The 17228-nt window shown below is 38.4% G+C and overlaps 1 protein-coding gene across 2 annotated transcripts in view; it reads right to left on the bottom strand.

Annotated features, from left to right (window-relative positions):
- LOC126924910 (protein slit) overlaps positions 1 to 16990 on the bottom strand; it is a 588806-nt gene extending 571816 nt beyond the window's left edge. For both annotated transcript variants that reach the window (XM_050739886.1, XM_050739887.1), the window contains exon 1: positions 15566 to 16990. In XM_050739886.1, the coding sequence (XP_050595843.1) occupies positions 15566 to 15858 (293 nt within the window). In that variant the 5' untranslated portion in view covers positions 15859 to 16990. The remainder of the gene's footprint in view (positions 1 to 15565) is intronic.
- Between the last annotated feature and the right edge of the window lie 238 nt (positions 16991 to 17228).

Below are 17228 nucleotides of genomic sequence, written 5' to 3'. Positions count from 1 at the left end.
CTTTCTTCGGGTTGGATAATATTGAATTGTGGCGTCGATGATGAGGAGCCGGGATGATAATATGATACGATAATAGAAGCGATGAATTGATTGTTTTAATGGGGTTAAATTCGTTGTTGATAAGAATCGTTTCGGAAGCAGCGTGTCGATTTTTTAGTGTCTGACGAATAGCGAGATTTATCAATAATTTGAAGATGAGTCTTGTAATAAGGAATCGTAATTTGTAAAAATGATGGTTTCATCGTGATAACAGAGAAATGTTTTAGAGAATCGTTCTGAGAATAGCGTAAGTGTTTGGCATGTGTAGTATGAATTTTTCAGTATCTTGTGTATAATAATAGCGTAGGCGTTTCATATTGTATCAGTCCTGAATAATCAAATTTAAATTTCGATTTTCGATATTAACTGCAAATTAAAACGTATTCTATCAGCCTTAAGTACCTTAAAAGTATTAAAGAAACCAATGTAATTAACTTATCTTTCGGAAACTGAAAAACGAAGTTCAATACCGACCAATATCCGAACCTAATTAACCTATATCATATATCATTCCACTTTTTGCGACACAAACATCGAGTGATTAATTGCATTACACAAAAGTTTTTCCCCACACATTGAAATCTATCTTTCCTATTTATCTACAAAGGAACCCCGACCCTCGATATCAGAATATCAGGGAAAAATCATGAATTATACATTGTCCAGTTCCTTTTTTATCCCGACTACAACATATTCATATTTCACAAAGCATATCAGAGGGAATCTCCTATTTTTTTATATTCTCATTCACCGCATACACAACTCATCCTCGAGAAAACTCGTCCCCCGGATATAAACGTATCCACATTTTCACAATTCCTGCGACATCGTCCACTCTTCCTGTCACAAATCTCACGTCCGCCTATAAACAACGTCACACGTCGTCAGAAAACGCCTGAAAACGCCTGAAAACGCCGCTGACTACCGGTAATTTCACCGACGATCATGCTCGTTTGGTATTGGTCGCGCATCGCGAACGTCCGCGACATCGATAAAATGAGCAGATAAAAAGGGGACCGACCACCGAGACGATCAAGCGGGGATTTTAAAACGTGCCCGTGCATAAAGGGACACGCGTAAACCGGCTGGGCCAGGATATCCGCGAAAAATTCGGAAATGTCGCACGACCGATGCATAGTCACGTGCCACGCGTCCATGATTACCAGGTGTTACGGTGGTCGATTAATCCGACCGCGGAAATGGCCCCCGAACGGTTACAGCCCCCGTGACGAGAGTCCCCGGCTCGGTATACACGCAGCGGGAGTCCATTATGCCGGAACGAAAAAGGAAGGGCAGAGAGAAGGAAAAAAAGATGGACTAAAAACGCGAAGAAACGCACCAACTTCTTCCCTTCCAGAGACTAATTTCTTTGTTTGGCTGGTTGCCTCTTTGAAAGAGGTAGGGTGACAGCGCCATTAATTTTTGCATAAAAAGCGAGGGAGAATGAAATTAGTGAATTTAGATGGATGATTCGTTTGGAATTCAGGAGCGAGGAATGAAGCAGCTTGTGATTAAATGTCTCTGGAATGATGGTAGGACAAGATGGACACGTGGTTAATATCGAATTTCAGAGAGCATCGAAAGTTGAATATACTTTGATCGATTTTTGATAATAGTATGTCGGAAGTTTGATTATTAGAACATTGATTAATGAAACGATCGATTACCCGAACATCGATTAATGGAAAATTCGATGGCGATTCAATGGTGGAACAGGAGTCGAAAGTGAAAGAAAATGTTACATTTTTGCTCACAAGCTTTTCTACTCAATATTTGTAAAATATTGTACGAGCCACTTAATTAAACACCAAAAGAAATATAACAAAAACGCGTGGGAAATACAACTTCCTCGTTACATACTAACGCTAAAATCCTTTCAATTAGCAAAACAGAATCGTTTATCAACGTAGAAGTTCGTCATGGAGGAACGATATTCGGTAGAAATCTGAGGACTTTAAAATCCTGGTAACGTGGAAAAATGTAGCTCGACAAACCCTTCCTCCTCCCTTTTGGCCATCTCTATTCGGGCACGATAATTCTTTGTTTGACCCCCGCGCGCACTCTCACGTCGAGAAAAAACCATTAATTTCAGCATCAGAATGGACCGGACCAGACCTCAGGTAGAAAATCGTGCGGGCCAGACATATCGACACCCTTTCCTGAATTCCAATGGAAACTCCCGCAACCGTCTAATGGAAGTTTCGCCGCTCTCTCGATGAAAGTGCACTCGTAGGTATGCCCCAAACAGACAACAATAAAAGAAAACCAACGCCAATGCCAGGGGATGGAGATGGTGTTGCGAGGATCGAAACGATGCGGGAGCCTTCTTTCTCTTCTGTGTGCGGGGAAAACGCGTCGTGTGCCAGATTTCTCGGCGATCTCCGTGAATCGATCGAAAGAGGCAACCAACAATTTTGAGAAGATACCCGATTGCTCCAAATTTTATGGAGTATATTGGATTTTCATCGATGAAAATTTGTAAGGCGATTTCTCTTCGAATCGAATGATACAACTTCCAGAAAAATCTGTGGACGTTGAAGTTTCCAAAATGTTACGGTATTTGCGCTGCTTTTGGAATATTCGTGGAAGGTTTTGTGCACGATTATACGTTGTTAAAATAAATCGGTTCGAGTTGTGGTACAAACTGTAAACTCTACGACTCTCTGGTTTCAGGATTTAAAAATCTCTAGAAACTCTGATCGAACTCTAAAATGTATAACGTTCAATGATGACTATTAGAAAAAATCCACTGAAATAATATCGAGAACAATTTTACATAAAATCGCGAAAGGTTGAAGGGTTGAAGAATCTTAGAGCTTCGTGATGTCAGTTCTAGAAACTTCATTTTAAGTTTCAGCTCCGAAACTTCGAAGATTCGAGCTATACATCACTACATATACAGTGTATTCTTCGTTATTATTTCGATGGTTTTAGACGATGCATATGCATGAACATTGTAATTATCTTGATTCTCTCTTTGGCTATGCAGTTTCTCCGTAGTGCTCCACTCTCTGCCCGTAACTTCCCCGAACAGAACCAAACTTCCTCTTTGATTCTATCGTACTTTGTATGCCGGTGTATGCACAATATATGTATACCAGTAGTATGCATCTTCTCACGCTTCAAACTTCTGTCGGATTTCTAAAATTCATTCATTCGGAACAGGCTCGCATACATAGAACAGATCTTTGATACCTTTCGTACTTTCTAAACTCTTATCTTTGAAAATTGATGCACGAGAATGTTCACGTATGATGTTTACGAAGTTCATTCGTGTAATACAATTTAAGTATTCAGTCGATGCGAAGGTAATATCGATTTTTGAATATTGGATGGGTCATACATCATAGTTCAGGATAAAATTATTTTATAAAGATTATTCCGATTAAAAAATTTTACAATGTGGATTATTAATAGCAATAGATATAATAAAATAAGAATTATCTTATAATCGTATTCTGTATTTATAAAGCATTGAACGTAGAAATCAGTATCGATTGAGCAATATTAATACTACTACTATGTAGCACACATACACAGAGAGTGTAAACAATATCTGTGTTCAGTCAGTTACAGCAAATGAACTTTAAAAAGGTATAAATATTATATTATATAATATTTAAATGGAAGTAATATAAAGAAAGAACTATTCAAGCCGAACAATAACATCAAAATCAGTTTTTCTCTATGAAGATGGCGTGAAGAAAGTTCCAAAGCAGTGCAAGAATTCTAGCAAACGATAATAGACATCACATAATTGATTTACTTTTATAATATATTCGTAAAATTCTCCTTCAACTGATTGTCTTGTGCAATCATAGATAATTAAATACTTTTAACAAATATTAGATTGAAATTTACGTTTCAGTTGTATGACTATGTGATCTTTCAATCAAGCTTGTCATTAGTACTTCGACTGCCACTCAGCATCATTAATGGCACTTTCGAAGAGAAACCACGTGTGCCTTCTCGTTAGCGCATTCATACCTTTGACGAAATATATTTCAGAATTCCTCATGAAAGCAAGTTTGAAACAACTTTCGAGACAAATCTGATGTAATCTCGGTAAGATGGGATACTTTCAAGTTACTCGCAGCATATGAACAAAGATCATTCAAAACAAAAATCAAAAACAAAGATCAAAAAAGAACATTCCAGAGAATATTTAAAAAACACATGTACAAGAGAGCAGTAAAGAATCGTATTACTTTTCGAACGAGACAAAAATGTCCATCTTTCAAAATCCAACGCATATTCATCTTTTTAAGTAATAATAACGCAAAAAGCACTTTTATGTCGAGAGTATTCACTGATCGTTCAATATTCCACATATAAAGAACCCAATTAACGTATTGTCTGCCGGAATTAATGGAAGTGCGTATTCGAATGACATAAACAGTCATGCGCGTAAAATTTTTAATCTTTTTTAAATCCTACGATAATAACGTAAAATGGATACTAAATGTGCCATAAAACGCTTACACGATTTTAGTTTTTAATAAGATGTATATTATACGCATATTACGATATGTATATCGTGCTGAAATAAGTGACAATAAAATGCAGTACTGTGAATAAAATATAGCAAAACGTTCTTCTGGTAAGAAAGGTATTTTAAACCTCTGAATACTGTAGGGTAGGGATTTAAAGAATTTAATATTTTTGTAGAGAAATTCGCAAAAAATACATTAATGTTCTTTAATACTTGTCAATTCTAAGACGTTTCACAATATGCAAAATATCATGCACGTGCCGTTAACCATGACAAATGTCACAGTTTGTTCAAATTATTATTATTATCACTAAACGCGATAAATACTAAAATATGCCAAAAAGAAAAAAGAAAAAAGAATTACCTAAAAAAGAAAAAAATTCGTGAGAATAGGCCAACAGAATGCTCAATCCTCTCGATTACGAAGCATCTTCATTTTAAGCTACTTTCTCAAGAATACGTACGTCAACTCGACACAACGATACTAATTACGAAACATCCCGATCGGTCCACGAGCGGTATAATCGGACGTAATTGTTGTTTGAGCTAGTGATTAATTGTCGTACGGTGTTGCACACGCTTGGAGGCGCGTTACGCGCGACAGCTCGCAGTGTTATTATAAATAATAATGCTAATCATCGTGCGGACGCTCCGTTTATCATCGACTTAATTATAGATCGGCGGATTAATTACAGCTACAGTCGGAGGGCCGTGACAGGCGAAGATCCAACGATAGCGGCCTTCAGTGCTGGATAGACTTGGAAAACATTTAGACGTGAAACCACGCCGTGAAACGAATTAGAAGGTAAAATCGCGGCACACGGACGTAACATAGACTTTTATCAAATGATCTAGGTGCTTTGTGAGCAATTGGGGCACACAGCATAATAATTACGAGTCAATTTGTGTGGACAGGTTGTATGGTTGCGTTTGATACTAGTTAGATGTTTATCTACTCTGTTTTTCTTTGCCTGATTATCATAATTGTTATGCTTGGGAGTTTCTCATATTGAATAAGTAGTCCCCTGACGGCGATATGAAATTATCTTGCGTTTTACAGCTAAAAGTATTTATTGCGTTGGTTGCGCTCGTTGCATAACTGCAAGTTATTCGTTCATTTTGTGCCCAATCAATTTATAATAGGTTTCTACGTTAACTCACATATTTGGGAAAAAAGGAAAGATTTTGAAACGAAACACGGTAAAAATATATAAATAACATACACGAGGAAATTAGATTATTATGAGATTACATACATTAGCTTTGAAAATTTTAGTTACAAAAAACACGAAGCTAAAACGCTTCGAATTAAAGAGCAGGACGTATCTAATCCTTAGAACAAATATCGTAATAAAATCATATAAAAGCTTCAGGAAAGTTATGTATCTATTACTAATAATTAACAGAAACATATTTTTTCGATAGTTTAAAAGGAACTCGCCCTCGAGAGAATAGAAAATTCCCTCATTTCTTTGCACACGCTTTAAAACCTAAAAGTCATAAACTGGCTTCGAAATCACAGTTAATACCTAAATCCGCAGCGACCAAAAGTTACAAACTCGAAATAAAACGATTATCAACAACTTCAAGTATCGAGTGCAACGATTGAGCCAGGGAACATTCCTTCGCAGGAAATCGAAGATAAGACGACACGGTCGTTCGACGCCATTAGACGTATCCTTTGCAACGGAGGTGCGCGCGTGCACGGAATTGGAATCCCCGGGGAACGAGGGAAGCGTGCCAGGTCCAGGAGACACAGAACTTGAGTCTCGAGACCGTGTACCATGACTAAACGAAGCTTCGCGAGACCCGCTCGAAGGCGGTAAAATATTTGCGGTTAGCCGACCGTTTCCCCGTTTTGCGGCAGCGAAATGTAGCAACTGCCATCCAGCGGGTTAGTATATAGTGGCGAACCTCTGCGTATTATGCATGGCTACGGGAAATAGTTGCACGATGAAAACCACCCAGCGGTTGCCCCGTCCGGTCGTCGACGATTTTAGGTCTTGCTTCTTGCGACGAATCGTCTAAAACGACACTAAACGTGACAGAATTCGTGAGAGGATTCATAAAAACAGGAAGAGACTGAGGTCTACTGGAAAATGAGGAAACTGATTCTTTTCTACCGCCACGACTGTTGGCCAAGAATGTCTGAGCTTGGTCTTGGCATACTGGGAAATACAAGAAAAATATATGATTCAACAAAGGAAACTTTAAAATTAATAATTTCGTACTTAACATCGTCTGCCATATTGGCAACCTATTCTGGGATAGATACATGTTACACTCATTCATTATTCTTGTTGTTAAATATGATTCCATTTTGTAAAATCGTGGTCTTCCGTGAAGTTTCATCCTCCATAACTGTATGCTTGCTGTTCGAACATTGTTGAGGACGTCAAAATTAACGTTATAATGAAAAACATACGATACAATGATTTATTTTTTGTTTAGCTTCATAATACTCTGTTTGATTATCTAACCGGCTTAGATCATATCATTATTAATATAAACAACGTATATTCTAGGATTGATAGGTTGTCTGAATCTTGTCATTCTATTAGAAAGTTGTTACATCGTGTCTCGTTTCAGTTGTATTTGCAATGATTATTTATTCCAAAGCGAACAAAGAAATAAAACGCAAAATGATACAAAACGCGTCATAATATGTACAATGAAACGTAACAAGAATGTGTTGAGATATGATAAACAGTATTAAAAGGAAATGGTATTTGACGAAGTAGAAGAACGTCTGAATTCCATGAAATGAGTTAAAATATGAAAAAAGCTTTGAAAGTGACAGGCGCATCGAAGCATAGCAGAGTGGCTGAAAATGCAATGAAACATAGCGTGAAGCATCGATAAGGGAGAAAAGTGAAAAAAATCCGTCGGAATTTGATGGAACGCGTAATAGTTGAAACGCGACAGATAGCATTAAAACAAAACAGACAGTATCAAAACACGATGGAATCTGTCAAAAATAGCAAAACGAAATAAAATGCCTATGAAACGGGCAAAAATACGAAGAAGTCTTGAAAAATGCGACAAAACATAACAGAATGCGCAAAACACAGCGTGAAGCAAGAAAAAAGGAGGACGGTAGAAAAATCCGGTGGAATTCGACGGAATGCGTCGAAATGTGACGAAATGAGCCGCTGTTCGCAATTGAAAAAGAGAGAGGTTGAAATACGATGCCGTTTAGAGACATGTGGACGGTTTCGCGAGTTCGGCCCGCGCCTACGGTGCGGTGACACGCGCAGTTTCACGCCGCACGAGCAACTATGCGGGCTACCGCGTTTGCACTCGAGGAATCCGAATGGGACAGCGCGCGTGTCCCTCGATTTCACGCGCCGCCAGGCACGGGACATCGCGACGAAAAAATTTAATTACAATTCTCGGCAGGGTTGGTCGGCACCGATGTCGAGAGATATACCAACGAGAAAGAAATCGCGAATTTACTCGGCTCTCCTCTCTTCTCTTCTTTTCGCTCTCGTCACACACTGTTCGAAAGGCTGTCCTTCGTTCCTGGGGGAGGATAATCGAGGCGGCTCGACGCGTCTCTCCTTTGAACCAGCCAAATCGGATTAACTTGGATCATTAGCTTGCTTATCGGCTCTGATGAATTTTATTAAGCCTTCTAGCAAGAAGAATCTCCAAGTACACAGGACCAAGACGCGACAGCAGGGACAAAGTTTCTGGCGAACGCTTCGACGGGAAACGCGGAGGAAGGAAGCTGCGCGGGAGGAAAAATCGAGTTAGGACACAGGAGATATTGATCGTAGCGGAAATGGCCACGTGACGCGTTGGATATTCAGGAGATGCGATTAAATAAATAAATTATAGAATTGTTGGTTTATGAAAGGCCGGTTTAAGGGTTTAGACATGCAATGAAACTCTTGCAGACAGATCCATTCATAGTTACGATTATAGCGAAGTTAAAATATATCTTGAACTAATAGCTTCTTCACATAAATATCTTTTACCTTTCCTTTCCATCAAAACCTTTTTTATAGATAGATGAAGAGTTGTATCGCATAATAAGAAATATATAGTGCTATTAGAAAAATATACATGTCCTCTATTAGAAAAATATCTTGATTCGTTGCACAATAAAAATTATACACTTTCATCGAATAGAAAATAAAATGGAGCATTCATTTGCTCTCAAACAAGAAAGAAAGCACAAACAAAGACCGTTGAAGTTATGAGACCTTCAAGTATGAGATGCATAAAAGAATGTTAGAATTGGAATGCTGAATTTACTAAGAAGTACAAAAAATTTGAGTTACATCGGAACATTCTTATGGCATCCACGTGGCACGTTGGACATTCACGAGGCGACGAAAAACGTGCGGAAGATACGTGGCAGGAAATGTAGGACGATGTCTCTCGCAGACGTTACTTGGAAAAACATGGAGCTTCCTCAAACACTTAGCTCAGCCGTTACGATTGTTTTCCTTGCCGCGTGCTACTGTTTGTACAGCCTAATCGAAAAATCATAAGCACCCCTTCCTCCTTGTAGTGGTTGTTTTATGGAAAAAGGGGTTGGCCTTATCGGGAACGCTTGTGGAAAAACAGATACTCGATCTCTCGATGATGTGTTTGTTGGATGAATTGTTACTGATCTTTGGATTGCCGTGATTAACGCGCGAAACGGATGTGATCTCCCATGGGAGTGGGTTTAAGTTCTTTTGATTAATATTGTTATGATTAAAAATTGTAGCGTAATTTAAGTAGAATAAACAGAAATAAACGGAATCTGTGAAACGTTAAATTATTAAGTAAAATTATCAAATTTCCGATTCTTCAAATTTCCAAATTTTCTAATTTCTGAATTCGCGAACTTCCAAATTCCCAAATTTTTATTTTGTGATTTTTCGAATTCATGAGTTTTTATATTCACGAAACTTCAACAACCTGTATCGCAATAATAAAGATAATTTTAATGTTTGAAAATTTGTATATAATCTGTTTACTCTAAAACGAAATCGAATCTAAAACGAAAATCCCTGTATTTTCAAGGGGGAATTAGGGTGGTTCTAATTAGAATAGTACACGTGTAACATGTGTGTGATATCGATCGAATATTGATTACATGATTTGGCTTGTGTGAATTGAAATTGGATTATCAATATTAGCTTGACGATTGACAGAGATAATTGAAATATCGGATGCTGTACATACTTCACATTTTGTCACGTTGTGAAAGTAGAACAAACGATGATAGTTTCTTGTCTCTGCTTATGATCGATTGGTTGTCTCTTTGCACGACTATTTTCAGAATCATTTTGCCCATGGTAGAAATGGTAACAAGGCTCCGAATAAACAAACTCGATTTCCTCTATAGTTATCGTGCACAAACGTATGTAATCATCGAGTCTGATGATCGACATATTAAACGAAACTGAACGTTTCACTCATTGCCAGAAATATATTTCTCATTCGTATTTCCCCAAAATATTTTTATACTACTATGAAACTTCAATATGTGAATCATAAAGAATGTTCTGACAATTAAATGGGGTCACTCTTTTTCAGTTATAATTATTATTACAGAAAATTTCATCACGAAGATTTTCAATATTTACTTATTTCAATATGACTGAAATATTCCACTAAAGGCTGTGACTATATATGTTAATTATATATATATATATAATATTTGTTAATAAAATAATAAAATATATATAATAATAAAAATTATATATATAGTTATTTCGTAATATCTATTAATAGTTTTGACTTTTGTCTGATCTATGTGGCAATCTTAAATAAATGGGAGGAAACTATTTGAAGTCAGCTATTTCAAGCCGTAGATATTAAAAAGAAAAGATTGCAAGTTATTTAACTATTATAAAAGAGATTCGTGATTAGAAAAATATTGGAAAACACTGACCTAAAAGAACTTACGAGTAGCATCAAATTTATATATTCAAATTAGAAATTTCGAAATTGCCATCTAGTTTTGACACGCAAGATCGATCTAGATATTGATAAACAGTGAAACAATCGTATCTTTCGTTTCATCAGGTTTTCGAAGTCACTGGCGAAGACTCGGCCACATCATTAGAAACGGAAGTACGAGGAGAACATCCGAAGATTCGTTTTGGAAACTTCGATGGTCCCGAGTGTCACTGACAATCGACGTACCTGCATCCGTGTATAACGCAATACTGTTTAGCTGTCCGCAGACCGCAGATTTAGATAGGGTTACAAACAACTAGATCTGACCGTCCCAGTCCCTAATTATCTTGACGGCGGCCAGCTGCGAACGAACAGGTAGAAATTCCTGCGAGGCAAGAAAATGAAGGAGCAACACGAAGGGGGATTCATCAGTGCTTGTGATTTGGAAACAAACGTAGATATGTAACTTGTATTCTTTTTGGTACATATTTTATCACGTTTTTCTTTTTTTAAATATTTTTGTTTTATCTAAATACGATGGGATATTTCATAAAATGATTTGACGCAGCGAGGATCAAAAGTGAATATATGCAAATATGTAATAATATAAAACTCATACACGTATGTTGCATAAATTGAAAATTGATTGGAATAATATAAGGAAGATGTAGGAATAAAAAACATAGGTAAGTCAAGATTATACGACTCACAATTTTGTCTCTCATTGCATTCCAAAGAATGTTATGAAAGATATTTAGTATAAAGAGGCGAGATATAAAGAGATTGAAATGTTATCGATCCCAGGTATCGATTTGATTTATAAAATTGAGAGTTACGCATGACTTATCACCATTGTATCAATTAATACTAGGAAAAATGGTTACAAAGAAAAACGTAAAATAAAAGGTTGAAGAAAATTATGAAATAACGTAAAAATCTCAGAATCGTTCGAATAGAATATATAAAAAGAATGATAAAGTACTTCTATAGAATTGTTGATTAATATATAGATACTGTGACAAGATAAAAATATAACCAGTATTGAAAATGAGAGAAATTCTTCAGTGACTTTGTAAACCATTCAATGTATTCAATGGTTCGACGTGCTGTTATAAATGAGATAATCTTTAATATTCTATGATGGTTGATTTACTATCTGAAATTATTTACCCGAGTGATTCATATCTGTTTGACCGGAATAAAATATATTTCTCGTACTGGGTCAAATTTAACAAGAGAGGGAAAAAACGAGAATAATTCTATCGCTTTTATAGATTCGTTCGTTTTGTAGTCCAATGGAATAGCTGTCGATCGCGACACGAGTATAATATTGGATTTTGTCATTTTCGCGAGTGCGATATAGGTACTATCTACCAATTTGCTTTCATATAACCATCGATTTGTACTTAACACAAGTATTTTCTTTTTTGTGCTCCCCCAAAAAAATAAACAGAACAATTCCATTTTTTATAAATTTTGCAATTTCATTACGGCGATACATTATCAACGTTCATGTTTTAAAGAATAATAAAACTTACTCACATCAATTTATACTTTGTAAGAAAACGTACAAATAGTCGGATTTTAAGATAAATTTTTAAAAATAACATGCACCATCATTAACAGTAATATGCAACCTCATGACTTATTTGCATTTTATGAGATTGATCATTGTAACAGTTGAATACTTGATATTACAATATGAAAAGCACACGAGAGAAATATTGATATCATCTGATCGCTAACAACGGCGAAAGAAGAGAAAACTTCGCGTCGACCAAAAATTACAAATGCAATCCAAGTGAAGTTTTGGCGTTTCATTCCAAAGCTAGAAGCACCGAGCTTTCATTTCGGCATCAGTAGTAACGTATTTCGAGGATTTAATTATTCACGATGTCCTCTGGTCTGTCGGCGGCATATTAATAGTATGCTAATCAATTGTCATTAATGGATCTCCGTTACATCGAGTTCGTCGCGACGCAAACCTGCGAAAGAAAGCGATAAGACGGGAAGCTATTTGTTTGGTAGACCATTTTGTTGCTTCTTGTAGTCATTTACTCTCCTCTCTAATCGAACGCTAGCATGCACTGAGAAGTAAAGGGGCTCGCGAGGATATTCAAGCACTTGCTGGCACCTTTTATGAATATATTTATATGCGATACACGAAACATTCTAAACTTAGCACTATAATGAAACCCGATTATCACGATTACATTACTAAAGTTTTCAACAAATGTAGAAACGTACGAAGAAGCAACAGGACATTTAGCGAAAGCATATGTATATTTCACAGAAATCATAAAAGTATTTAAACAGTCAATTATCCATTATATAAATAAACTTCGATGTTCAAGGAGATTATCCATTAACATACTGAATATATATTTGTGGTAAACTTCTATATACATTTTCTGGTTGATTCTACATTTTACTAATATAATCATAATAATTTTGTCTCGTTAGAATGCTAATCAAGTTTCAAGCAGTTTCATATAAGACGCATAATATATTCAGAAAAGCTTTCTATGGTAAGTCTGCAAATACTTTCACGAGTCACTGTACACGGGTCTAATTCATAACCATCAATTACTCAACTTCGTCGCGAGGACGTGTGGTCGATAGCTACGTACTCGTAGTGGAGAACTCTTAAGCGTTATTGACGTGTCATCGAGCAAGATGCAGCAACGTTTCCGCGTTTAATAATTTTACAACATTGTTCGGTGGCAGCGTTTTGCCTATCTACGTCGCAAATTACGAACACTCTAGCGAACACGTCGTTCATCGCGATCCTGCATCGATAAAATAGCGACGCAGTCCTTCGAGGATACAGGATACTCTTGACGTTTTATTCCTGCGCTCTGGCCGCGTTGTAACGCGTTTTATTGCACCCGTTGCGTTTTTATTGCGCCACTTCGACCACCGTCACTCCGAGGAAATGCAAAACTATTAAACCGACGTTCCTACCGTGTGGCCACATCGCATTGCGAGGAAATATGCACGCTGCTTAACGACCAACCGTTCAATTCTCATCCTCTCTTCTTTCCTCGTTTTTTAGTTGTCTGCCGATGCATCGACATTCGACTAAAAGCAATTTCATTTAAATTACCGGCTTCTTGTGCGATAACTTTGTCGAGCGAAAACGAACAGAAGAGCATGAAGCGAGCACTGTGAACCGTTTTGGTATATCGTATAATAGTGAGTTATTTGGAAAGTTTTTGACAATGGATATATTAGCTTATAATGTAAATTTCTCCTCTTTCTATATTTTATTACACGATATTTATAAAATATGTTTGAAATATTATTTAGTTTCCGACATGTTTGGGATTTCATGAAAAATAGCAGGCGTCACCTATTGTAATACGTTTGTACCGAGCTGAATAAAATGAAATGAATTTTTAATTTTCAGACATGAAGTTGATAAGATCATGTTGATTTGACATTGATCCGAGATTGATAAGAGAAACTGACGTAACAATAGGAGGAGATAATGAGACGAATATACATATGTTACAACCTGACACAACGGTTCATGAAATTATTTCAGTGCTTACAGAAGATTTTATAAATATTATACGTGTTATACAATAGATCTTGAAATTTTATTGATATTTTAATAATACATTGAAAAAAATTTGGCTGATCAAAAATTTTTATCGAATATTAAAATGCAAAATTTAGTTAAACGCTATTCCTGTTTTAAGAAGGAAATTGGAACTGATTATTTAAAATGGTGTCGTTCGTTATTAAAATTGCATTGCGCGTTGATGTGAACTAGATATTACATATGTAGTAGATCTAATTTCATCTTACCTACCAAATATAGCACAATACAATAGAAGCTGTGTTATTACCAGACTATCGATTACGGGAACAATCAATTACCAGGACATCAATTGAGAGAAGATTTGAAGATAACCGATCGTTAGAAAGATCGAGAAACAAGAATAGAAATTGTGAAAAATTGTTATATTTTTATTCGAAAGTGTCTGTCTTCGTTTGATATTAATATTTATAGAACAGCCAACAATAAACATTCTTTGATACGAGAAAAGAATAGTTCTGTTATTCGAATAACGTATGTTATGCATCATTCATCCTTTTCTTTTCATAACATTTCCTCAATGATGAAAAACTGAATACCTGTACGATTTGCAGACCTGAAGTAAGCAGGTTTCGAAGCGGTGATTTATTTAAGAAAGCGAAGCTGCTCGATATATGACGTCGAAAGTCATCGAAAGAAACCAACCATTATTCCATAAACCATTAATTCTACAAAAATACACTGTCTTTAAATTTCTCTTCCATTTCGCAACGAAATTTTCAAACAATTCAATATTTCCTTCCATTTAAAAAAGAAAAGCAATTCGACCTGTCGTCGAATGCAAGATGAACAATAATCGCGATGGCTACGTAGAGCTTTATTATCAAGAGCCACCGATATACGCATGTGCCTTCGTCGTTCTTTTCCAATCGACTAATGCAACCCCCATACAAAGAGCTTTCACGAGTAATTTTCAGGTTAAGTGAGTCGGAACAGCCCCATTTTTCTGAATACCTCGTGATCAACCTGCTACTCGGTCCGGTTATCGGTTAGACCGTTGTCAATATGTTCGCCTGCTTTTTAATTTATATCGCGGATGGCTGCGTGGATTAAGAGTTCGATAGAAGTGTCGATTTTTGAAGATTACAGTTAAAAGAGTTGCTCGCAAGATGGGCAATTTATCCGAGATAATCGATCCGTCTCGTTGAATATTAAGAGGAAGATAAATTACGAATAAGTTTTTATTTTTTTATAATGTACCACGTTTTAAATCTACGTACGTGTAACATTTTTGAAATTTTCATCTCAACTTGCAGAAAACTGCGCTATTCGTAGTTACAGACTGCGACTTTTTATACAACGTTGTTACTATGGTCATGACTAAAAAAAAAAGAAAAGAAAAAGATGGAAATTGAATAGCTATTTCTTTCACCTACCAAACATTACCCGGATACTTTGTATACATTCTCGTGCCGCATACGCTTTTGCATTTTTAAATTCTCTATGAAAGCAGAGGTTTTCGCAGTGAACTTTCAGCGTAATTTAAAGTAAATAAAGAAAAAAGAAACAAAGCTAATCAAAGCACTCACAGTTTTTCGGCGAGAAGAAGGCTGGCCAGGTCCCCAGGAATCTGCGTGAGTCCCTGTTGAGAGCAGTCGACCTCTTGACCGGTACACGTGCACAACCACGGGCATCTACCACTGTTCATCTCCTCCATCGTACCCGACAAACTTCCGAGACCGAAGTTACCGAGGGCGGTACCATGAGAGGCGCCACCACCCAGCACGGACAATATCAGCAGAAGTCCCCAGGCGCAGACCACGGAACCGCAGCTGACGCCGAGCAAACGCAGCGACCAAGCCGGCGTCATGGCACGTGCCATCGCCAAGACCTTCCGATTAATGTCCTTCACAGCACGATTAGGTCCCTCGAGGATTTTGGCGATGCTCCCGGCTCGGCTTTTCGGCCGAATATTGTTCGGATCGTACAGACTGAAGCAGGCTGCCTCGTTGCCCGCCAGCCGACCGACGTTGATGCCCGGATAAACGTAATTGGGCGCCGGCTCCAAGAACGACGAGATTTCCAATCCTTCGGCTGGTGGACAACCGAGTATCCGTACCGGCTCGAGAATAGGATCCTGTTCCAATCGTATAACAGAGCACTCGAACTCGTTTGACGTCAAATCCCGTGTATTCTGACTCTGATGTCGTTCCGTGGTTTTTCCTCGCGATCGATCCCTCCTTCGACCATGAACCCGACACGATCGATTCGAATTCCTTCGCGCGCCGTCCACGTGATGTCTGCCCGAAACGCCAGTCGCCCGCTGCCTATGCGCCTGACACACTCCCCGTCTCTCGTACGGTTCACCAACGACCACGCTATCGGCCGACGACGACGTGTTTCTCGGTCGCTTCGAACGGACCCCCGATCCGTTGTCGGCTATCAACTGCAGATCCAACGCTGCCTCCTGATGACGCCACTGATGGACCAACACAGGCGTCTCCGTCAACGTCACGCCACCGCCGCGATCCTCGATCCTCAACGCCTCGCAGGCTTTCGATTGCCCAACAACGATACTGTTCGATTGCTCGTCCACCGTGAGGCTCGTTCTTTGACCAGCATCCACGTCCCTCTGACCTGGACCACACGCGGTACCAAGGTCCTCCGTCGATATTTCGACGATTTTTTCGCGGTCTGCCTCTATAGAGTCGATCCGCGATCCACCACCGGGTACTGACGATGGCTGCTCGTGAGCTAGACCATCCAGCAGGCCCTTTTGGGGGCCGTGTTCGTGGCCCCCTTCTCGTTCTACGCGCCCCTCCGACAAGCTGTTGGACACCACTAACGGCACCACCCGTTCCTGCGCATCCTGGGGCACCGCTCTCACTGACTTTATCTTGACGCTGGTCTGTGCCCTAGTTTCTACCGTACCCGACGCGGGTACGTGGTCCTTGCCGCGGGAAGCGCGTCCAGCGACAATACGGCCAAAGTCATTTACCAATTTCCTATATGCCGCGTTTCACTCTCCGTCCAATGTCCCTCTAGTCGACTACTTTTAATCGCTGATCATTAATCTAACTCTCACGTTGTGCACAGATATCGCGCTGTGGCTGTACGCGTGTTACTTACGCGTGTATACTCGGGCTACGAAACGCGTGTCGCTTTACACTCTCCCGTGCTCGACGAAGCTCTACGGCTAACGCTTGTCGGTTTCTTCTTTCCTCTACTCGAGCTTCTGTTCACTCTGGCTTT

Source organism: Bombus affinis, chromosome 15 (assembly GCF_024516045.1).
Source record: "Bombus affinis isolate iyBomAffi1 chromosome 15, iyBomAffi1.2, whole genome shotgun sequence".
NCBI classification, from domain to species: Eukaryota; Metazoa; Arthropoda; class Insecta; order Hymenoptera; family Apidae; genus Bombus; species Bombus affinis.
Note: the sequence above shows the minus strand (reverse complement) of the source record. Positions and strands in the feature narration are given on the sequence as shown.